This window comes from Malurus melanocephalus, unplaced genomic scaffold (assembly GCF_030028575.1).
Source record: "Malurus melanocephalus ecotype Western Australia unplaced genomic scaffold, MMel_1.1 scaffold_82, whole genome shotgun sequence".
NCBI classification, from domain to species: Eukaryota; Metazoa; Chordata; class Aves; order Passeriformes; family Maluridae; genus Malurus; species Malurus melanocephalus.
This window is the reverse complement of record NW_026623314.1, coordinates 264,717-289,517: the sequence shown is the minus strand read 5'-3', so window position 1 is coordinate 289,517 and position 24,801 is coordinate 264,717. Positions and strand designations below refer to the sequence as shown.

The 24,801-nt window shown below is 36.7% G+C and overlaps 1 protein-coding gene across 1 annotated transcript in view; it reads right to left on the bottom strand.

Annotated features, from left to right (window-relative positions):
- Window positions 1-24,801, bottom strand: part of THADA (THADA armadillo repeat containing) — a 154,811-nt gene that overhangs the window by 108,420 nt on the left and 21,590 nt on the right. The window contains exons 22-26 of the mRNA XM_057367662.1: window positions 23,640-23,749; window positions 16,461-16,593; window positions 13,583-13,696; window positions 12,360-12,482; window positions 11,643-11,734 (exon numbers count right to left, since the gene is read on the bottom strand). Coding sequence (XP_057223645.1) covers window positions 11,643-11,734; window positions 12,360-12,482; window positions 13,583-13,696; window positions 16,461-16,593; window positions 23,640-23,749 — 572 coding nt within the window. The remainder of the gene's footprint in view (window positions 1-11,642; window positions 11,735-12,359; window positions 12,483-13,582; window positions 13,697-16,460; window positions 16,594-23,639; window positions 23,750-24,801) is intronic.

Here is a 24,801-nt window from a genome sequence, read left to right as displayed (position 1 = left end):
AACTTTTTTTAAAAAAAAAGTTTTTAAAAAACTTTTTAAAAAAGGCAACTCCAAGCAGACTGTAAATCCATAGAACTTCAAGGAAAGGTCTATTTTAAGAAGGATATGCCATTTACMGAATTGATAACGCTTCTTCAGAAAATATGAAAAAAATCTGTTTTACTTTCTTATGAAATAACCTAACCCAGAAGCCCTCACTCCATTCTTGTCTTCCAGTCATTTAGCACCAGTTCTTTGGATTTATCACTTTTCATAGCAGAAGCTGGAGTGGCTCATATTAAGTCAAGAATAATGTACTCAAAAGTTTTCATATGCTTTGCTTATGGAGATATCAATAACCATCAAATTTCTAGAACCAATTCATAAATGCAGCTGAAAACAGTGACATTTCCAGTGATTATAGATGTTTGTCTCAGTAGAAACTTGATGCTACACAACTCAAGGGTTAACATCTATGTTTATATTACTAGTATCTTTCCAAAGCAATATTCCACCTTCATGCTTAACAAGTGGGTGGATCATTTAACCGCATTTTAAAAATCACATTTAAGAATAAAACCATGGATGGTGCAGTGTTCTTTTTAAAACTGTGCTGTACACTTAAGAGAACAGGAGATTAAAATTCTGCTGTGACATTGGGGCACACATATCATTTTACTGTGACATGTCAGACATTACCTGCTTCTGTTCTTTCATTTATTTTTCAGAAGAACTAAGCTTTATAACCTTGTAGGCTGTTTTTAGTAACATGCTAAAGAACATTTGCAGCAAACATGTTCATATTTGAGTATAGCATAGGTGAGATTTGGAGACAATCTTCTGAAGGTAGYAATGGTTTCCAGTGTTCTTTTTGAAACATAAATATTGCCAACATCTCATGTCAGCTGACAAATGCAGGGTCAGATATTTGACAGAAAAAAGCAACATATTTAGAAAGCAAAAACAGAACTGGAATGTTAAAAAATATACACAAGACACACTTAGAGATATCAGGACCAAGAATAATGTAATTGCAGAAATATTTTTAATTGTCTCCCATAAAATCCACTGCTGTTATACCAATCCTTACACTGGAARCGTTAACCACATGTCAGATGATCCTTTATGTAAAAGAGCAGTAATGCAGAAACAGAATCCAACTTACTCCCAGCACTGCAAGGACAACTGCTGCTGAAAGTTGAAAACCAGCACTGACTTTGCAAAACTGTCATTCAAAATGGTAGATTTTATATAGACAATACACATTTTACTTACTTGCTTCTTCTGACTTCAGTTAATTATGAAAAAATCCCACAATGCAACTTAACTAGACTAACCTGACTAGACTTTAGTTGCCCATTCTAACACTCACATTCTTTCCCTGACCGTAATCACTCATTAAACASTTAGATGCTGTCTCAAAATAAAGGAAGCCTATTTTCCTGCTAACAAAGATACATTTCAGAAGCATAAACTCAAAATAAATGGGAAACCTATGTTTTTTTCAACTACACAAAAAACRCCAGGAAAAAACGTATGGCAGTTTGATTTGCTGAGGTTATGGTAAAGACAAAGATAATTCAGACATGCTTTAAGAATTACACTAACTTTTTGCTCCTTTAATAGGACTAAATTATATGACAATCATCTGCATGCCATGACAGGATGAGTAACAGCAATAAAGGTACAGAAAACAGATAATGTCCTAACTACATGGGAAGCAAAATTCAAAGAATTTACTGTATTTGACTCAAAGGATAATTTTATCTTGGATTTCAGAACACAGCAAAACAGCACAATATCATACAACTACAAAAGCAAATATGTAACATTTTATATAATTCAGAAGTGCCAGTAAGAAGAATGATTCATAGAACTACAGATTTTGCAGCATCAGCACAGACTAAAAACCAACTGGCTTAGAAACCAACAGCCCCAAGGGAAAAAAATACATGCTTTACAGGGGATGCCAAGCACAGTGACAGCCAAGGGCACATCCTCACTGCAAACAGGGCAAACCACACATGGGACTATGTTCATTAGAATGAATGCAGCAGCAGATCAGTGAGGCTGCACATGGAATCACTCAAGTCTAGTTCTGCTTTGCCAAGCTCAGAAGATATTAGAAAACACAACAGCTGCTCAGATGGACACTGCCTGTAGTACATGCCCTGGAAGAAGCTGAAGGAGCCMGGTTTACTCTGTTTCACAAAGAGGAGGCTCAGGTTATACCTAACAGCAGCTTACAACCACTTTGAGGAATCAAAGACCAGAGAGCTAATAGTTGCAGAGAGTATAGAGAAGACCAACGGTCACAAATCAGCTTGAAAGTTTTGAATTGGGCAAGKGGAATGAAGCATTGGAACATGTTACTCAGAATAGCTGTAAAATGTCCTTGAAACCTTGGAGGTTTTAACTCATCCACAGACACTGCTGACCTGATGTAATGTTGCTAGCAGTCATACTTTCAATGGGAATCAAGGAAAGGGGACAAAGAGATCCCTTTACAATTCGCATTGTTCCACTTAGCTACTTCCCACTCTGCTGTTAACATTGGTTAACATTGCCTTCTTAAAAGATCACTGCTTTTCTCATCTTCCTGCATTTGCTGGCCATCACAAGCTACTGCAAGTACAGTAAACAACATATCTTGCTCAGAACAAAATTCTTGAACTTTAACAGTTTTTAATTAAGTAACTTAGTCTTTCAGCACAAACTATTATTTTTGCCACATTGTAGACTAGTTTTTAAAATACTAGCTYGGTGTAGAAATAAAAATAGCCACTTAAAATTTTATTTCAGAAGTAGTATGTATTTATGAAAGCTTTTGATTATCAGTCCCTCTGGATGACCATCAGAAAATCGTTAACTATTCTTACTAAGAGACAGAGAACAGAAACAAGCAAGTTCCTTTAGAAATRGAGATTATATACAAACTTTAAYTTACCTCAGATAATTTYGTTTTAAARAATACACCTGAGAGTTAAATTCCTRAAATCAYATACTGTCTCAGGACTCGTGACAAACTGCTTTCAATAACACATTTCACACGCATAAGAAAATTTTAGTGCATTTAGAAGACAAAATGGCCATGTAATTTTGTGGGAGGCCACAATGAAGCCTGGAAAAAACAACCGTAAAAAAACCTGGTGTCATGCATTGGCTAATAAGCCCAAGAGCAAGGATATGGAAGATTATTGCATACTGTTTTTTCTAGACCAAACATGATACAAGACACCTCTTCCGTGACAAAAAGGCACAACTTTTCTGTAACTTCATCAAATTAGTTACAAAACAAATTCAGATTTAATTTTTACCCTGCATTAAATGGAAAATACTATGAAGGGGAAAGAAGAATTATTGTAAAGATGTGGGGTTTGAACCTTTAATAAAGATGTGGTGACTCTGTACCTTCAATAAATCTAACATTTGTTTTGTTAGTAATTAGAAAATACTTAAATCCCAGAACAGTAAGCAAAAGAGTTTAAGTTCACTGACTTGAAAAAACATTCTTTTATGCTACACAGACCTAAAGTAAATACTTAAAAGGAACTAAGAATATGCCACTATATTTTGGTTTTCATTTTCCTTCAGATAGAAGTGCTAGAATAAACATTCTTACCAGTTTACGTTGCTGTGTTTTTATGAGGYTAATAACTGAACTGCCAATCAAAAGCTGTATAAATACAGTAGTTAAATACCTTCTGCTTTAGAATCACTTTTATTTACAAGAGAGCTAGCCAAGATTTCCAAAGGACTGCATGGTCTGGTTTGCTTTGATCTCTTAAGCACAGGTTTCTTTATACCTCTTGTTTTGCTATTTATTACACTCTTTGGGTAATCAGGTATGGAAAGAGCACCTGCACAGAACAAATACATCAGGAAAATTGTGACTTAAGAGGAGTAAYTATGCAACACACAGTTCAATAGAATAACTTGTGAAGAGCACTCTTCCAAGAACACTTTTGCTGCGATGCTAGATAGAGAAGTATGCATACAATGGGCTCAGAATAAAAACAGAACAGCATTTAAACCCATTACAGATACAACCAGGCACCTATACCAACACATTAATCACCACTCAACTTTGATATACATACACAAATGCACCTTTATATGCATGTATAGAAAATGGTATTGAAAAYAGAATTTAAAATAATTATTTTACATATAATTACTTTTAACAAACTATTTTTAGGACAYTGAACTGTGCATATGTGTATATCTACATACACAAATAGAACTAAAATGAAGAGATATACATATATCTCTAGAAAGTCTCCAAGAATTCTGCTCAAACACTGTCTGTAATGCTRTTATCTTTAATCTCTTACCACAAATTTAGCATTGTACATTGCACCCCAAATAATCCATGCTTTCTCCCTGGGAGTTTGCTGTGAAGAGTAACTGCTGTCTACTTAGTATAGTGAAGTTAATGGATAAGGGATGTGTAGACTATGCATGGATCAAAGCAGAATAATTACCTCTATTCACACTAATTAAAAGTTTTAACACTACAACAGAAACTTATTTACATACTCATSTGGTAAGTTTACAGTAATTTTTGTTTCATAGAATGTATTTTATTCACTTGGTAGAAACAAACATGAACATTATGGACCCTAATTTATTTAAAAGAAATGAATGGACTGGAGTTACCTTGGGCCCACATATTTTTAGGATGTTTCACTTTGGATAAACTTTCATTCATGTCACTTTACCACATTCATGTTTTTTCTTGTGCTGACTTCAGACAGGATGTTACARAGATACATCGTGTTCAGGAGAGCAGAAACACACATCTGCACACCAGTGACTTAAGTGTGGTTTAGTCCCCAGAAATGTGACTGGGGTTTATTCAGGTTATTGCTTTTCTGACTGTRTATCTACCAGATAAAATCTTGAATTCAGTAAAAATAATTTTGTAGTTTTTGGACATTTTATCAAAACGAGAAAGACACATTGTATTCCCAAAACCAAAGAAACCATCCAGACAGAGTATCCTCACCCTCAAGAAAATAGTCTGCATTTTGTGCTACAGGGGTGTTTAGAGTTTTAGTTTAGACCTGTAAAACAGAGTAATTGAAGCAGCAACACAGAGGGAGACAGACTTGTTTMGGAGCTTGTTTTCAGTTTGTTTCTGTTCCTGCATAAAACTTCCATAAATTTTACCTTCACCTTACAAGTTAATAGCACCTTATCATCATTATTCTTGTTACAAAGGCACTTATGGAACCTGTTCAAAATAATGTTTAAACAAGCATATTGTTATTGAACTATTAATCAGCAAAAGCTGTAACGGTTATCTGAGTCAGCCTGAACTTTTGCATGTTTTCTTGAGACAGTTCTAAGATTAAGTCTTCTAAATCTGTCAAAGTCAATTAAAAAAAAAAAAGATGGAGCATAAAAACAAAAAAGTTGAACCAAATAAATGTGACCTATTTTTGGCCCACAGAAGGGGAAGGGATTTTTTTTCTTAACAAAAGCAACCCCCTCACAAGGCAGTGTACTGTAACCAATCCTTATTAACCACTTTGAAAGCATTCACCAGAACGACTGAGGTGGCATGGAGGGAACAGGCTGCAAAAGGTTGGAGCCAGAGGAAAAGAACCCAAGACACTTAAATGGCTCAGTCACCTCATGAAACCTCACTGTCACTGACACAGTATTTCAACTGAAGAGCCTCAACAGGCCGAAGCTGCCAGAAAAAATCCACTAGGGAATCACTAACAAGATCCAAGATAAAGCAATCCCAACCCTTGCACAGCATGCAGTCCAAGAGGCACAGAGCTCAGCAAGGCCAGTTTTGTGAATCGAGCCSTACGTGCGTTTCCCCACTGGCGCCGGCACAAGAGGCTCAGCATTCCTGGAGCCATGGCCGTGGTCACCAAACCCTCTCCCATGGAGCTGTATCTCAGCTGGCACACAGGAATTCTGCCACTGATGCATCTCCATGTTGGCAYAGAGCATTTACAGGCTGGAGTCGCTGTGAGCATCCCCTCCAGGGAACCTCACCTAAGGGCTGTCCCATTTTACAACAGTGATGTGCCATCACAGCCTGACCATCAATKTTTATTTCGGCTTATCCCAATAGAGTACTGGCCGCTCCTCTGTGGCCAACACAGGCCCATCCCAGAAGCCCTACAGAGGTTAGTATGATCCACTGAAAATGTCTCAGAAGCTTGCTGTTAAGATTGACAAAACATCACTGATGTCAGGCTTTTCAGTAAAAATACTGGAAGTGTTAAATATTCCACTCCTGGCAAGCTAACAGGACTCATATACTTACAATGTATTCCATGTATTTAAGCTACAACTCTAAAGTATCTTATAGAAAAGGAAGATAACACCAGATCCATTTAACTTAGAAATAATGTTATGAAAAGAGATGTTTGCAGGAGAACATCCAATTTCTAGTGTTTTCCTMTTAACTTTTCACAGTGTTAAATGCAATTCTTCATGGTCTTAAAAACCTTAATGTTAAAGAAAAAGTATACAATTTAGGATAAAAATAAACCAACTTAAATGTTTTTAGAAGCTAATTTGATTTTACTCAGTGACCTTCAAGGGTGCAAGAAAACACTTACTGAAAAGTGCTGAACACTCAACTTGCAATAAAAACAAGGAAAGCAGAGAGCAGTCATGCATGTTGTCTTCCTCACAGCCAGCAGTGCATCTTCATAACCTGTTAACATCTATATAGTTTTCATCTTATTGTAATTAAAAAGATAAATTTCCCCTTTCCAGAGTTTTAAGTCATCAACATCTGCTGACAGGTATAAATGAAAATAAAGACAAGGTRTTATGTAGATGGCAATAAAAGTTGTTTCTTTCTTTCTAAATACACCTAGACCAACACTGAAAGATGGCAGCATTCATACTCAAATTCCAAGCAGTATGAATATTAACTCCACAGAAAATCTGTGTTGACAGCTAAGTATTTTTCTGCATATGCATTTTCCCTTCACTTGATTATAAATACACAGGAGCTTCCCTCCTCCCAAAATGCAAATACATACATATATACACCAGTTATGAAATGTAAAAATCATCAGATTGCACTGTATAATTTCAGCCTTGCTCAAAACCCTGGTTTTTAATCAGAGACTTGAAGCTTTTCCTTCTCRAAACCTCCTCCACCAAGATGAGAAGCAGAGGGAATTGTCCCCACTTCCTACTCTTTCTTTTAATCCCAGCCTCTACCTGAAGCCATTGTTTACTCTTGGTAAGGGCTCTGTAACACTTGTATTCCAAATTAAAAAAAAATCATTTTCAGATAAACCAGGATGATCATTTTTTATTACCCTAAAGACTGAAGATTGTTCTAAGTCAAATGGAAAACTGTCTCAAAGGCAATTCCTGATCATGCTTATACTTTTGGGGTGGAAGGGGAAAATTAAAAAAAAAAAGCCTGAAATACCAGGAATTCAATAAGAAGACTCTCATGAAATGTCTGATGACAAGTGTCTTGTTCASTAACAAGCAGTAATGGCTTTAATTATAATTTTACTACAGACCAAAAAGGTATCTGATATATATGTGTGTATGTTAAATACACATATGCAGCATATAYATAGACACATAAATATGTGTCTGTGTTAGAATTTCTTACTGTAACTCCTTTGGACAGAAGATAATTCCTCTATGATGAGAAATGTAATTACATTTCAAAATTAATTTCTGTTAACAGCACATGCAAGTTATTTTGATTTTCAGGTCTGCATTAACTATCATAATATATTTATATATATCTTCATCTCAAGACATCCTTATTTTGTTATGTGACATTGGAACCTACAATTAACTAGAGCAAAAATCTACTCTAGGTGATTTGCAATGTGTAGCAACACTAAGASGTAAAAGAAATGACCACGAAAGAAACAGAACTAGGAAGCACACASTAGATCCCAGCTTCTTGAAAAGTGTATGGAACAAACAAATTTACATTGCAAACTGACTGCACAATAAAAAGAAGATGTGGCTGCTTAATCAAAAAAGGTGAGATAAAACTCATTGGCCTACAGAACTCACTACTGTCCAAAGTCCTATGCAATCGATTTGCATTAAACCTARCACAGTACTTGAGTCTTCAATACGTCTCTCAGCATAGGGCTTTCAAGAGAGATGYCACCTCAGCATGTAGGGACAGGACAAGAGAGAATAGCTTTAAATTGAAGAGGGAAGGATTAAATCAGTTATTARGAAGAAATTCTTCACTCTGAAGCACTGGAATGAGCTGACCAGTATTTATTCATGACCTGTCCCTGGAAGTGTTCAAGGCCCAGTAGGATGGGRCAYTGAGCAATCTGGTCTAGTGGAAGGCACCTCTTTCCATGGCAGGAACATTGGAACTAGATGTTCTTTCAGCACTCTTCCAACTGGAATCATTCTRTGATGCCAGAGCAGCCAGGGAGGATGTGCCCAGAAGCTGGGAGCCTCTCCTGAGTCACTGCCYGGCTGGAGGGCAGGTCCCAGTGCACAGCTCAGTGCTGAACAGCAGCAGTGCTGSTGAACAGTTTGCAGCTGATCCCGTGGAAGCCAGGCAAGTTAGGATGCAGAAACAGCATCCTGCAATATGAAGGGACTAAGTGCCCCAACATAAACACCTGTGCTATGAAGGGCTCAGAAAAGTTGGGGTATGTTCTCTAAAGCACACCATAATGTCTCTGTGCAGAACACACATTCTGTAACCAAATACCAACAGGCACAGAGCAAAGACTTCTTTCCAACACTTCCTCACTACTTTGAATTTATGTGGCTGGAATTTCATTCCAAGTCTTGTAGATTTTTAATTATCATAGCATTTAAGAAAATTGTATTCCCAAATTAAGTACACAGATGTAAATTCTCTGAAATTCAGAGCATCATTTAGCCAAATACCACCCCCCATATACAGATACTTGGCAGCAGCAGTAGAAGTTTTGATACAGTCTTTCTGAGAAAGAGAAATGCCAGAAAAGACTTCAAACTATTTTACAAGAAGACAAAGCTCAACATGTACAGTTGCATGGACCACTGCAGTCTCACACAAATCCTCTCTTCTAGTTGCAAGAGAGTTACTTTTCACATGTTAATTTTCCAACTCTTCTTGTTTGCCCACACTAAAATTCAACAGATGCATCAGTACTACATGTTCCAGCAAAGCTTCCTTCTCAAAGTCTACATAAACTCTCTACCACCCCAATTCTATCAGTTTCACAGGAACTCTTCCTGAGAAACCAGTCAGAAATGCCCTTCTTTTTTAGAGAGACGCCCAGAACAGGCTAGCAAAACCTAACTCCCTGATGAACCAAAAATGACAGATTTAACCCCCTAATCTACAATCTGGGAGACCTAGGCAGTGTCCTAATGGGACAGGTGATCTCTGGACAGACTGCCCCTTAACGCAAACAGAACATCCTCAAGGCAACAGAACAAGCAGCTCAAACCTAGGTGACTTTCACAAAAGCTCCTACAGACCCAAGTTTCTAAAATGCCAGTGCTTCAGAAATAATTTGCCAGATTGAGAAGTGGGGGAAAAATTAGTTTGCTTTAATCTATGAATTCCGTTCCAGCAAAACACTCCTTGAGTTGAAAGCTCCAGAAGAGAAGTGCCCAAGCACCGCTGCACCCAGGGCATGTGGTTGCAGGAGCTGTGCAGCAACGCTGACACCTCGTGGTGCCAAACCATGAAAACACAGACCYTTCTCTTCCCAAACACAACCCACCTTACACCCACCAGCAGAGCTCTCCTGTACARACAGGAGCTACAAATCTAATCCCTGCCTCTGTTTTCACACCTCCTGTATCTCATTGACCTATCTTAGAAAGTGCCTTCCCAATCCTTGTGTTATGGTTTTGACAAGCACACATGGAAAACAGTAGAAGTGCAATGTTTAGGGCAAAACATGCAATGTTTAGGGCAAAACTCCTACATGAATGGATGAAGAAAAGAAAGCCAACCCAGATTTAACACCTTTTGGTCAAGATGACTACAAAAAAATTACCGTAAACAAAAAGTTTCAGAGAAGTAAGTCAACAGGGCCAGTTACGTAAACATTAACATTGTCATTAATAAACATAATTGGGCTACAGAAAAGATTCCTTTCCTTCCTTCTGGTATCTCCCATTCCCAAGAGATGCTCAAATGCACTACTTTCTGCAGCTTCACAAACAGRAATCTCAGATTCCATACATCATCACACTGCATGTATTTGAGCAGTTTGCCTCCCCACTGCAGAACTTAGTGCCAAGTTCTTCCCAAGAACATAAGTAAAAAAAGCAGGGTGTCTATTTCTTTCAGCAAGTGCTCAGTTATAAAAATTAAAGGAAAAGGCAACTTTAAATGGTGTTATAAAACCAAAGTAGGAAGGCAAGAAATAAAAAMCACTTTTTATTGCCCTGCTTGGGCTCCAGAAAGGTTACAGGAGTGAATTCAGAAGTGATTTATGATAAAGCAGGAATAATTTCACACAGTGGAGCAGCTAGCATTTCAAATTGTTTTGGGAAAAGAGTTATTTTCTACAGGAAATCTCCCTCCAGTTTCCCACCTGTATTTCTTCCTCATGCCTATACATACGCAGTAACTAAGTTTTTCAAGCGGTGTCTGAAATCAATTATTTCACACAACTAAAAYGGCACCTATGTAGCATCTAAAAGATGACAGCCTAGTACCATCCCAGGACATTTAGTTTTTCAAAATACACATGAAAATTTTATTAGTTACACAGATCAACAAAAAGGATCCACTATAAAAAGAGGGGAATTTTTGCAGGTAAATTGTAACAATAGCCTTCTTTCAGAAACTGCATGCCTTGCCTGTGATGTGAAAATCCATTAGGAATTTCTGAAATGGTTACCATAATATCCATACCGTAACCACTCTATGGCCCCACGGGCTTACCCAGGAATACTTTTTAATGAGTTTATTCTACATCCAGGGTTATTTTCACATCCCTCCTAGAGCAGAAACCTCAGTTACAGAGCACAGGGYATGGACATGCTTCGTTTGCTGAAAAAGCTGGAAGAAGAGGCTGCAGGCCAAAGAAAACATTGGGGTCCTTGTGCACTAACTGGAGGGTGCAAAGAAACTGGAATGCTCAGGACTAGGGAGTTTTAAGAGTCAGAGGAGGTGTGGTTTTACATCAAGTGAAAGAGTAAGGCATTTGAAGAAGGACTACAGAATCCAAGGGCACAATTCTTTGGAAGAGAAATGGCTCTGCAAGCTGCAATTTTTGGAGTTTGTAGGAAAGAGACATGACTTTTCTAGAGCAGGAAGCCTAAAGGGGAAAACCTCAAATTARTAGGGGTGATAATTACCTCCAGGCTTGCTCTAGAAGTGAGTGAACACTTGTGTAACCACGATTCCTCTCCTCTTTTACCCCCTTCTCTTTACTCTGAAGAGCAATAGGGCTATTTTGTGAACACATGAGACACTGGGCTCTTGGAAGAGCCATTGGTAGCAAAACTACACAGCAACACTCCATGTCTGTGAAATCACACAAGTACAAATTAACTCTGTTTTTAACAGCAGATATTTTTGGCCCCTACCACTTACTTCTTGGCAGCACAGTTTAAGCACAGCTAGATGTTCTTGTAACGTCGTGATTCAAATATATCCATAAATCAAGAAATATTTTCAAATTGCTCTTCACTAGGGTCATCAGGTGCAAAGTGAAGCTTACCTATTTTTTTTTGAATTTTCATCTTTCCCTCTTTTWACTCCAAAAATTCTCGTAATCAGAGCACTAAAAAGAAGTGTAGATGAATTTCGTACCTAAAGGAAAAAATATGAACAGTCCTTAAGAAATCCCTTTGAAATTTTTTTTTTAAATACAGCCATGAATGTACATTCAAAAAGAAGAACAGCTAAGTGAATAGTATGCTACAAATCAGCACATGGAAAGTATTAATTTGCAACATCCTTCCAATGAAGATGTACTACTAGAAATTCAGGTTCTTTGGCGATGTCCATCTTCAATATAAGTTCAGAGCACTCACCCATATGCATGGCAGATCATGAAGTGTTCTACCTCAATATGCCATATGGAATCTTTAATTCAAGAGCAAAGTAACAGTCTGAATAAATGAAAATGCACTCCTTACTACCTAAGTGCACTGACTCCCAATTTAACAGCAACAGAAACTTTTACCTGTAAGGTAATCTTTGTCCCTACTTTTTGTGAACAGCAGCACTCTACATTAAGAAAAATTAAACAAAATAAAAAAATCAAGACCAAAATTATGACTTTTTTGCAAGTCTATATAATTTTTACTGTACCTTAAAACATTACATTCTGAAAATTGTGGTACTGCAATTTATAAACGTGACCAAAGTTTCACTAAACAGCACCACTCTATATCCTGTTAAGTTACAGAAGCAATAGTAAGAATTAACTTACTGCCCACACAGGTGACATAAACCCTAGAATTGATGCTTTTATTCCATCTGCAACATAAGGCATGATGTTTTCYCCTAARCGTGTATCCCTATACAGTGCCCGGAGGATATTCAAAGCATGAACCTGCGATTGGAGAAGAAATATATGAAAAATATAAATTCATTACTAGATACCTTAAATTCAGTTTATGTAATTACAACAGTGAACATCCAAAGCAAAAACAATCTATATTCACATTTACAGTGCTTATTTCCATATTAAAGACAAGAAATACTACTGCTTAAAAATGCATTAAAATGCAGCYGCAGTAAACACTGTTAAAAACAGTTACAGCTTAAAAGCATATTCCTCTAACAACTATAGTCCAGGCATGGCAAGTGAAGGCCAACATTCTTTTTTCCTTAGCTTATCATGGCTGTAAAAATAACTTTTGATGTTCAGAACCATCTTTTCCAACATTCTTGACACGCTGTAGATGCTGTGAGAAAAAATAAACTACAACTCACAGGAGGACAATATTAGGCTAAAAACGACAGCCAGGYTTGCTTTACCATATGGAGTATTTTCTGATATTTCTCTACCCTCTGTAGGGGAAGGTGGCAATACATGCAGCTTCACAGATTTTGACAAGGCTACATAAATTTTTACCAGCAGAAGATGTGGCAGAGTCATTAGGACATACTTTTGTGTATTGTGAACAAATTATGGCTAACACTTAAAAACAAAGAACATGATAACAGCATTTTGAAGATAAAGGTCTTGCCTTGAAAGTATATTTTTTAGTACTCCAAATGTATGTATTTAAGTTTTAGGAGTTAGTAAGTATGCATAAAACCAGTTTTCATGGAGTTTTTTACTACAATTCTAGCATAAATAACTMATTTATTTACTTTAAACCTAAGCAAAGCTTACTTTTGCATTTACAAACTTGTAAAAAGGAAGTTACTTTTTACAAGTATCTGTTTAGAAATATACTACAGACAGTAAATTACTCATATATGACTTCACTTGCTGTACTAGGAAAAAACCTATGGAATTATGCCCAATCCATTTTTAGTATGTTTTACAGTAACTTCACAACCTCTGCATATACAAGCACATTTTAAAATCTAGCATAGATAAGAACAGCATATCCTAATTTAAAACAYACTTTTTCTTTAATTGTTGGAAATAGTGTACACACACTTTTGACATTTGCCTTTTGATGAGAGGCTGAATTTTACCTGTGGAATTACACTTAATGATTCATTCAAAGGTACAGCCAGAGATATTAATTCTTTCATTGTCATTTTCAGCAAATCTGTTTTGCTCTTCTTTGGTTCYGATGCCAACAAAGCCTACAGAAAGGAGAAAAAAAAATTTAAAAAAAAATCAGGTGTTTTTAGCCATTTTTCTGCACTACCAGATCTGCTCCACATYCCTATTTTACCATATTCACCATAACACAGCCTAACTTCTAACCATACAGAAAGACTAGAGAAAAATTTGCAAAGAGTTTCAGTTTCAATTCTTAGCTTTTTTCAAAGCTTCTCAGTACAAAAATCATAGCATTTATGACACCAAAAGCATCTGCAGTATTATACATACTTACATTTCCTAGTATGGACTTCTCTTTGGGTTAATAACACATATTTAAGATAAGAGCTGGCCAAGTAAAAAATTCTGGTTTGCAACACAGGATAAAACAAGCAGCACATTTTTAAAAAAAGAGAAGACAAGCATTCATCTCCGAACAGTATTTCAGTTACTCTAATTTAGCTCTCTAAAATTAAGGACTGAATTTAAAACAGTCTTTCCCTCTCTGTCTAGTAGCTCTTGTTGAATTTGTCCAAGTTAGTGCAAATGGATAATCATAAATCATTTATTACTAATAAAAGATTACTATCCATTTGTGCTTTGGGGCCTAGAGTCTGTTCTGCATCAGTAAGAACCAAATGGATCAACTGCAAGCTAAACAAAATACAGAGTTAAGGCAGAAACCCAGGAGTACTTTCTGTCAGTTTATCAGTGCCTTTAATAATAGGAGAAACAGAGAGGGCAGGGGAGAAAAAACAAGGTGTTTGTGAAGTATAAAGGAGAGGAGAATGAACTGAATACTAAAGTTTTGTAATGTTAAAGCTGAAACTTATATTTTCCCACCCACTAATTGGAGCTGCACTTTTGTACTATTCAGCAATAACATTCCAATTTTRAAGAGGTCATGGACTGGTTGTAACCTTAAAAATTACATATTCTTATTAAAATAGATGAGTTTTAGTTAAACAAGAACACATCACAGGGTGTAAATAGCAAAGTCACCTGTCTTTGAGACACTGTCTCAATTTTTTGCATCACTAAAGCAACCTTCTTTTATTACTGTTAGGATACACATGAGAATTTGCATTTTTATTATCTAAACGCAATATGCCATTAAAGGTTTMATTCATTTCACTGAGTCTACGGGCACATTCAAAACTGCTGCCAAAGAACACTATAACCTCTCTTTACTATAAAATTACAATTTGGAAATAGTTTATGTCATACTAATCCCAATTCAATTTCAAACCTTCCTTTTAATCAACTAGACTAACTTTGTATTCTTACAGAGCTATCAAAAAAGAAGTGTCTGACCTGTTCATCCACAAAGCTGTGGCACAGTGCAAGCTTTGCCCCATGGAGTCAGTTGGCCAACTCAGGAACTATACATATTTTCTGCAATGGGTATCACTGGATCCATCTAGTCTTTACAGTAACGTAACTTTTTACATTAAAAAAGGTTTGTTTTTTTCACATTGTCAAGATTACAACTAGATAATRTCCACCAGATTCAAACTGCATGGTGTGAATGGGGAAATCAGAAAACATGAAATCATCAAATTCCTTCTGCAGACAACTTACAGATATGAGCAAGAAAGATACTTAACTGCTGAAACTGAACAGGAAAAATGTCTCCAAAACCACTGCCCTGCTTCTGATCTCTGCTGCCTTGCAYACACATCCAGCAAAGCCAGGAGCAGGCTGTGACTGACATAAGAGGTCAGACAGAAGCTGGCTGCCTCAACTTTCTCATGGCAAATTCAGAGTGGAAAACAAGCAAGATGAATTATTCTGGCAGGGAGAACTTGCTCCCAGCAGTCCCTCAGATTCTTGGAACRTGCTTGAGACTGTACTTCAGGGAGTGCAGAAAGTTACAAATTGTAAAGTTAATCTTGGACTCCAGTCTTAGAAAACTGGTTGAAAATCAAATTCATGGAGGTGAATTTTGGGGAAAGCAAACAAGGGCTGCTTCAAGGAACAAAGGATTGAAAACAGGTGAAGTGTAATGTGCAAAACCAACTCTGCAGTGACTGACTTCACAAGGACGTAGATGAGCTGCTGCATACTAATGTGGGGCACTCAGTAAGAGGTGACACTTCAAACAGAGACAATACACTGCCATCCASCTGATTAGCCTTCAGTTCTGAACTTGGCAAAGTCAAAGTCAAATCCAGCTGGGATTTATGGAGCTGGTGGTAGCACAGGGAGTGGGAAGATTGTGGGAGCACCGTGCCATGTTCACAGATAGAAGTCTTTGGTGCTCCTTCATTGCGCTTGAGATTGCCAGTCAACACCAGTTAGTGTGACACAATTACTTGTGCTTTATTGCTGTTGAGTGGCCTTCCCAACTTCTTTGTAGTATTTCTAGGCCATCATTTTACAATTCTGTAAAGCTCTGTTCATATTTTACAACCCTCCACGTCTGCACTGAAGTAACACATAGTTACATGGCTAACAAACCCTTACTTAACCTGTGAATTCATTTATGAATTTGCCAGAATTACAGTTGTATCACAAAGCCTAAACATAGTCTTCAGAAATGCCACTGAAATCTACCACAAGCTAAAAATCTCAACAGTCAATAGAACAGAGGAGCCAAATATGGTTTAATTACAAACAGCTTCTGGGTTGCACAAAGACAAGCAAAAACTGTAAAAAAAAAAAAAAAAAAAAAAAAAAACCAAACCTGCTTGATCAAAAGGGTTGAAGTTGGAAAATTTAATACATAATATATAATTTCCCTTTTTTTTTAATGTCCTTTCTGGAGAACACATTGAAGTCAGAGGCAGTAACATGAGTTGGTACCTGKATGTAGAATGGAATTCCTGCACTCCGTCTGGTTGCACACAGTGTGGAAGAAGGATCACAAGATTTGATTTCCTCTAACACACAGCTTAGCCACTGCTCTGGCATCTTGTGCAGACTCTCATTGTTACATCTACATCAAACAAACACACAAAAAACATGAAACAAGCAAATAAAACAAGGAAAGAGTCAGAGAAGTTAGCAACCTTAAGAAGTATTTCTTACTCTATTTAAACATCTCCAAGCACATACGCAGATTTTTATTATGAAATAAGGTAAGTGAAAAAAAAAATTGTACATTTTTCCAATATTGGTACAAATTATATTAACCCTACTTATTAAATGCCACTAGGAAAATATATTTCATTGAACAGAACACAAGATTCTGTGCTTCCATGCTGCTGCAAAGATTCTCTTCTGCCAAACATTATTATCATGTTCTAGAGAAAAAAAACAAAGACATATGCACATTAGCCACTGTGTAGGAAGTGACACTTCACAAATTCGTATCTCTGTTGCCACACAGTAGCTGATGTGTGACCCTTATATTAACTAATRATTATGTTGATAACTATACAAACCAAAACTGAAGCCCCTCAAAGTAARTACACATTATATAAATGACCCTACAAACCTCAGAGAAATAGAAGAAATGGAGACTATGACACACTGCTCCTTTTAAAATACTAAGTCAGTCAAACTTTTCATAAAGYACCTAAATTGCTCTCCTATCAACGAATACTCCTCCTCTGCAGTTATAAAACTCAGCATAGCCTGAAAGCAAAGGACTACCAAGGACAAGGAAAACTCAAGACTACTTCAATTACTGGTGCCATTCAGTTTAATGAAATGTACCATATTCACTGTGCAACACAGGCCCATTAATCTCATGTCAACGTTCCAAAAGGACCATTCACTGTTACAAAAATTTCTATTARCAAGACATTGTTATTAAAACTTGTCACACTGGTTTGACACGTGATTCAGACTAGAAGAAATAATTTATCATGGTGGGCAATACAATTGCAATTATCTCAACCATGCAGGACTCACTTTATCTAATATAAACGATAATTAAATTCATGATTAAGTAGTGAGACCTTACAGTAATACTACAATCAAGTTTTCTACCTGGATAACTGGAATTAAGAATTTAAAGGAAAAAATGAAAGCCAGCAGGTACCGATGTGAAAACCAAAATCTAATGGATCTAAAAACCTGATCGTGAACAATAAATGAGGCTTTAATCGGTAGTGAAACCCTCCTTTCCTTATTTTACAAAATAAACAGAAAATTAGTAATGCAGAAAACTGAGGTCACAGGAAATGACAGACAGGTCAGAGAAGACACAGGACACTTCCTACTCYTCAGTAATTCCTGTAGGATTTCCACCACATCTCCTATACTGCTGCCAGGCATTCTCCCCATCTTTTAAGGGTATCACGTCTTCWAAAGGGCAGGCAGAATGAAAACCATCAGTCCAGAGCTCAAGAGGAACAGGGTTTTACAAGAGGCACATCACGTCATACCATGGCATAAAAGAAAGGCACTTCCAGCCTCAAGCCTATGACAGATACAATCAGACTAACCCAGAAATTCACTGTGAGTTCTATTTTGTTTGCCTACTCTCTTTTGCTGAAAACTGGCTTCCCCTTGTTTACTTCCAGGATGCATTCCTTCACTCACTTTTGGCTACACAGTAAGGATACAATTCTAGGGTTGAGCCTACCCAAAACTCCTCATGGATCTCCTCTGTGGGCCTCAGCAGTTAAAGACACTACTTCACAGTTCTCTCTATCCACATCAACATGTTCTGCAAAATCTGCTCATGGCTGCACCTGGTCTTACCTCCCTAGCTGAGCAGAATTTAAATGTATTCATTCAGTCATGCAGAGAACAGTGCTCATCTCTCTTCAGTATGTTATCTTAGTATTAACACAAACACCCCACGAGAAATTCTCACATCTGCTGGGCTGCAGGGGAGCACAAAGTAAAGCATTAAGGAAATATTTAGAAGTTGCTGTGTAGCACACAGAATATTTTATTCTTAAGTAAACTGAGGGGTTTTTCTCCTTTCAGTACTAGTAGAAAGAGAAGTATACTGAAGTCAAATAAATTTGACTCCCTTAAAGCCGTATTGCTTTGATCTTGCCACAAGTAACTCTACCTTGTTCAGTCACCCACCAATGCACTTTTATTTATTAGAAGGTGAAAGAGTTATTGCTTTAGAGTTAGAAACTTTAGAGACTATTGACTTTGCAATGGAGATGACTACTCCCTTCCCTTTGGCAGCTCAGTCTCCTTATGGTCTGGCAAGAACAATATTGTCATTAGAAGCAGGTGGCCCTAAATTTAAAGAATAACAAAGCCTTGCAATATGAAAATTAAGGTCTCAAGCTCAAATGCCATTTTCCAGAATAAAATAGTAATTATTTCTACCAGATTAAACAAATACTGCTGATAGTTAAAACATAACACAGTAAATTGATACACAAATTATTTTAGATGCAGTACATTAAGTGTAATCCAAAATCTTTTGTCTGTCAGTTAAAATAATTTCATACATGCCCCAAACCCTTTCTGTGGTGAGCATCAATGAGTACAAAAGCCTGGCAATCCAAAGTTAAAGCTAAACTCCTTTCCCTAAGTTGTATCTCTGTATTTTCTCCTATCCAAAACAAATGGTGTGTTAACCAATCTTGAATCTGCCCTTCCTGGATTCAAGTGCTTTGTGGCATAAATGTCACATGACCAGAAGCATTTTTCCACATGTCTATATCCAGAATTCAGTGTTTGAAATTCCAGTAGCTCCTATCTGGGGAAAAAGTGGTTTTCTTTTACTGTTTTTTTCTCTCTCAATATGCCTGAAGTATTATTCCTTCTCACATAAGTCATGTGATTGCCATTTTTCATAAAGTTAGACACAATATTGCCCTGGCACTTCTCAAAGAGACAAAAATCTAGCCTCAAAAACACATTATTATTCAAGTTCTAAATCTGCTTTTAAGAACAACTCCTCTGAAACTATGAAATCCTTCCACTTGCATCCTTCTTTTCATAGCAACTGCTCTGCATGAAGCAGAATTTTCCAGATTCTATAGGTGCATTGAGAAATGTGCTGGTTTGAGGTTTCTCTGTCAGTTGTGCAGAGCAGAGAGAACCTTGGGTGGCCTCARAATATCAGAAAGACAGTATCATTACACCATCTCTCTCCCACACCAAGCAGGAAAAGAAATGGGAGGGAAAATATGAACAGTGTTAAAAATTAACACATCTTCAACCTGAGCAGTGCCTTAACATATCTTGTACTTCCTTATCTCATGTATTTCCTAACTCTACAATCACCTCAGTATGTAAGAACAGCTTTTCTCCCCCAGTTTCTCTGTCTTCAACATTCTTTCCTTCACATCTGTGATTACACTTTTGCGGCAAAGTTATTACAATTTTAGTAAGTTTCACTAGAAAGTCCATTAGTGGTATTTCCATTTTACAAGTCTTCCTGGCAGATCATAGCAGGCTGGGAAAACAAAGAGTTACAGTCACTTCAAAGCAACAAAACGAGATAGAAGGAGAGTATATTGCAAAGGATTAGGAGAGGTCTTTTCCCAGTACCCAAAAGAAATATTTACAGAAGATCAGACAAGGTACAGATGAATAATTTTTACTGATACTCACAGATCAAACATTTGCAAAAAGAAGGAGGATTCTTCTTTATCATTACAGTTTTCCAGAAAACTGTTATGGTCCTAACTTGCTGCATCACCTAAAATAGTACTCACCAAGATTAAGTACCAACCTGAACATTTTAAAATGTTCAAAATAAATTTTTCTTAAGTGAACACATTTCACTGCATGTCACAACTCTTCCCAAACCTTACCCATGCATTCTGCAACCGTAGTGAAGCAAAGCACTACAGCTGCAGCCATGCAACAGCATTTGACTTCCCAGAAATATTTTATGTTCTACCTGATCTCTCAGAAGATCTCTCAGAGATCTTCTCTTCTTTCTCAGAGAAAAGCAAAGCAAGCAAAATGGGACAGAGAAATTGTTTGAGTAATAAAGATTACAGAAGAATCAAGTTTAAAACAGATTTCTGATTGTCCTTAACCACCATCAGGTGAAAAGAGCATTTGTAATTTCTCCAAGCCTTTGACAGGAAATACTCTTTTTAAAAACACATTGCTTATTTCATTGATATGAATGTTGCTTGTTATGTAACTGTATGATTTTCTGAAGGTGCAGCTGCAGGCAACATTAAGCAGGCATGACAAAGGGAGCATTACACTCCCAGAAGGAGTATCAACAGGGAAACAGAAGAATGGTAACTTGCATACTTAAGACCAGACTCAGCAATTTACATCCAAATTTCAAGACAGATCAATTTCATCAGGCTTGCAAGAAATCTCTGCAGAGGAAATATTTTTCTTTCACCACTAACTCAAACAGGTCTGAATACCATCATTCTGTCTAAAAGAAGTGTGCTCTTGGTTCTTATAAAAACYGGTGTTTAAGGGTTGTGTAGCTAAAAGCAAGCTTGGATAAAAGACACGGCAGCATACAACTTTTAAAAAAATATTTGGGTATAAATAAGCAAAGGACTCTGTTTAATTGGAGTCATTCATAAATGCCTGGGAAAAGGATTTGGCACAGTCTTAGTAACAGATTTTTCACTGTATTCTACAGAAAGAACAAATTCAAGTCTCTGAGATGCTTCTGTACATCTTGAGTTCAATTCTGTTCAAGTTGTCATGTTTAAAATGTACTTTACAACAAACTACCTCAGACTAAAGCTTTCTCCTCCACCATTYGTGGACACAGCAGTAAATTAATACAGATTCTGACAGATGTGCTTCAAGACTGTCCAGGAGCCTCTCAGCTATGGAGAGGTAGGCCAGTTGAGATTTACCTGCAGAATGAAGTCCCTTGGCTGCAGCAGGGGACATGGAAAGACTCCATGACAATCAACAGACCTGCAAGGCAGCTGCATGCACACAGACTTAATTCGCCCCTTTTGCAGGAGAGTCTCAAAATACTCCCTGTATCCCAGGAGTACCAAATCAGAGTCATTTCCTGTTCTGGTATCAGTCTCCTTTCTCCTTTGTTTTAAATACAAATATAAGCCTTGAGGCCTGTAATTCCTGGAAAATATTTTCTTTCGTTAAAACCAATGTACTTCCACAGAGCTGCTCTCCAGTTCTTGTAAATCTTTYTTCCCAAAGAACACTTGCTCTACTCAACATATTTTAACTTTAAAAATGCTGGGCAGTATGAAAGAATAAAAAAAATTGTAACTGACAGCTGCTAATTCAGAAGAGGAAACATCCTGGAGAGGTTTTGTTTTGGATGATACAAACATGTCCCTTAATGTTTGAATGATTTTCAGCCAAGCAGAGGTGTGCTTAGCTCTTATTTTTCAACCTAACACAGGGCTGCTGTTAAGTGGATTGTGCTCCATTAAATAGAGTGCCAGAAAGCAGGAGAGGTAACAAACACATCAGCAGCTTTTCCAAAGTCTGGGTAGATTTGCTCTACTCTACCTGCCTCAGCTTTTAGAAGAAATTTTAAAATGAAAATCAAAGAAAAACAACTAGTCTGCTACAAACCAACTGCATGTTTTGTTTTCCGTTATTTCCTGCTTTTTACTTTGCCTTAGCAACAAAGTTCATAGAATGATGTTGGTTGGAAGGGACCTCAAAGATCATCAGACAGTCCTGAATACTAAGATCAGACCAGTGGGGCTGTACCTGTTTGGATTATCTCCTTTCTCCTCTCAAAAAGAATTGTGGTAGTAAAAGGCCTACTTGTTGGCTGTATTACTGCAATGGCGAAACTCTCTCTTCAATTTGACGGGAGAAAACTCACATCACCTTAGAACTTTCTGAAACAATTTCTCATAGTATAGAACACCAAAATATCTAAACAAATGYATATAAAACATGGACAGGCTAAAAGATAAGCAGTAAGTTTTTCTTTCTTTCCTTTTTGAGTCAACAACCAACTATAAAGTAAGGTTTTGTGAGACTCAAGAAATTCCCCTGACCAATTTAAAATCCCTCAAATTGCTATCATTCAAAAGAAAATAATGTACCATGTACAGACAGATCACGGCATGCAGGTAAACATCCCACTAGCACATAGAATGAACAACAGTACGTGTCAAATACCCATTTCTGTATTAATGCTACTGCGCAGATGCAGCTGCCTCACCCAACATCTGAGCACTCCATTCTGCTAGAAAATTGTACAAGGGAACACAMAGTGAACCAGGTCAGCCACCCAGCCTGTACTAAAACCACCAATACTGCTTCCACTAAGATATAAAGGAGAAACAGATCTGCACCTCAGACTGATGTGGGGCTGATGTGGAGCAAAAGGCGAACACTGCTTGCTGAATCTGGCATTGGTGTGAAAATGCAGGTACTTCAAACTGAAAATTGGACTGGTCTTTCAAAAAAAACACATTAGAAAAAAAACAGCAAAAAACATCACCCAACTCGACATAATCAGCAGAGATGTTAATTTGTCTTATTAAAACATGGATGTGACATAAACACTGTATATCAGAAAGAAACATTACCAACACTTGAAATTGCTAGCTAAGCAWGTAATGGAAATTCCAGTGATCTTGCCCAGACCTCAGGACAATTCTATTCATTTAGTTCTTCTAGGAAACTATAAAGTTACAAGGGAAAGCAAAAAAAAAAAAAAACAGAGAGCATATCACATCTTGTGATGCACTGTCAGGTAATCTTCCAAATGTCACAATAACCAACTCAGTGACAGTAATAAAAGTTTCCAAGAAAATGTCCTGGTGAAAGCACAAAGTCTGGCATACATTTTCGTAAAGGATCAGGAAAGGGGAGTGAGAGGGAAGAACTCTACACTCCTACATTTCCCATGAGTTTTTAAGAGCTGTTCAGGAAACTAACATGCCAGAAAAGAAGAAAAATACAGCAAGCATTATATGTCTGTATCATCTTTCAATGCCTAAGCACCATCTCTAACCATAAGTATTACAGTCCAAGTCACAGACATCATGTAACTGTCATAATCATGCCTACACCAAACTTAAATAAAATCCACATGAAAGGATCTGCCTGCACAGCCAGTTCCAGGATCAGTGCCAGAATTTGGTAAAACTATTCTATTAAAAACAGAGTATGTTGCCCGTCTTGTACCTGGAAAGCATTTCTATGAGTTGCACAAAGCCAGCATATGCCAATTCAAATGCACCCCTGTGCCTTGATTGCAGCAGATGATGTTTAAAGTAATCACCAATATTTTTAACCTAAAAAAAARRAAAAAAAAMCTATTAAGCCATTYRAAAATATACATACACTATTTATATATGCAAAATATTCTGCAGTTAAAAGCAGAAATCTTCTCCCTGGTTGGAAAGGTCACTGGTACAAGCAAAAAGTAACTGGAAGACCTATAATAAAAAAACTTTAACAATAACAAATACTGGATTCAATTTTTTAGGTTGAAGGGTAGTTCTACATTCTTTAAAAAGGCCAAAAATAAAAAGACATAAAATTGGTTATTTGTCTGCAATGAACATGCTCAGACTTTAAGAGAAGGGACTGATCTTCAGAGTAAACTGAGTAACAAATTTAAATGCTTCTTGTCTGCCTAAACTCTCACCTTAAATCCCAAAGAAAATACCTAACAAAGCATAACAGCAGAAAAAAAATCTAAAAGAATATCTAAGATATTAAATTCAAACTTCAAAAATCGTACAAACAATACACTAGATTAAATACTACAAATTCTTAAGGTTCCAGAATTCTGAATTCCAGAATTCAGAATTGCTGATAACCATTTGAAACTATTTTAAAATAAAAAAGATGTTGTATGTATGTACAGTAATGAGAGCTATTTTAAAAAGTATTAATAATGTATATGTGATAACTTTCACTTAAAGTCACTTTCTAGAGCTCTATTACAATACCRGGATTTTAAATCTCTTTGTAAGTTACAAATCTACAATCTAATTCGATAAAAGATAGATGTCTTATTTGTTGGTTTTTTTTCTTTCAATTCCCATCAACTTTCAAGGTCTAAATCAAACTTTCCATTTTATTTGTTTAAAATGCAGAGTACATAATTAAGTCCATTATGCAAAATTTTCTTCAGCAGTCTTTCCTAAAAGCTTTCCAGAAAAGTTTCTTTAAAGCTTTTATATAAAACATGCACAAAATCACATCAAGTTTCTTATAATATTATGCTCGTCCTGTTACTTGTACAATTAGTCTAATACTTTAATAGTCTGACAAGTAATTAAGTTGTCAGGGAAGTTAATATCATATCTACCTATACCATTTTTCAACCTTCTGTTAA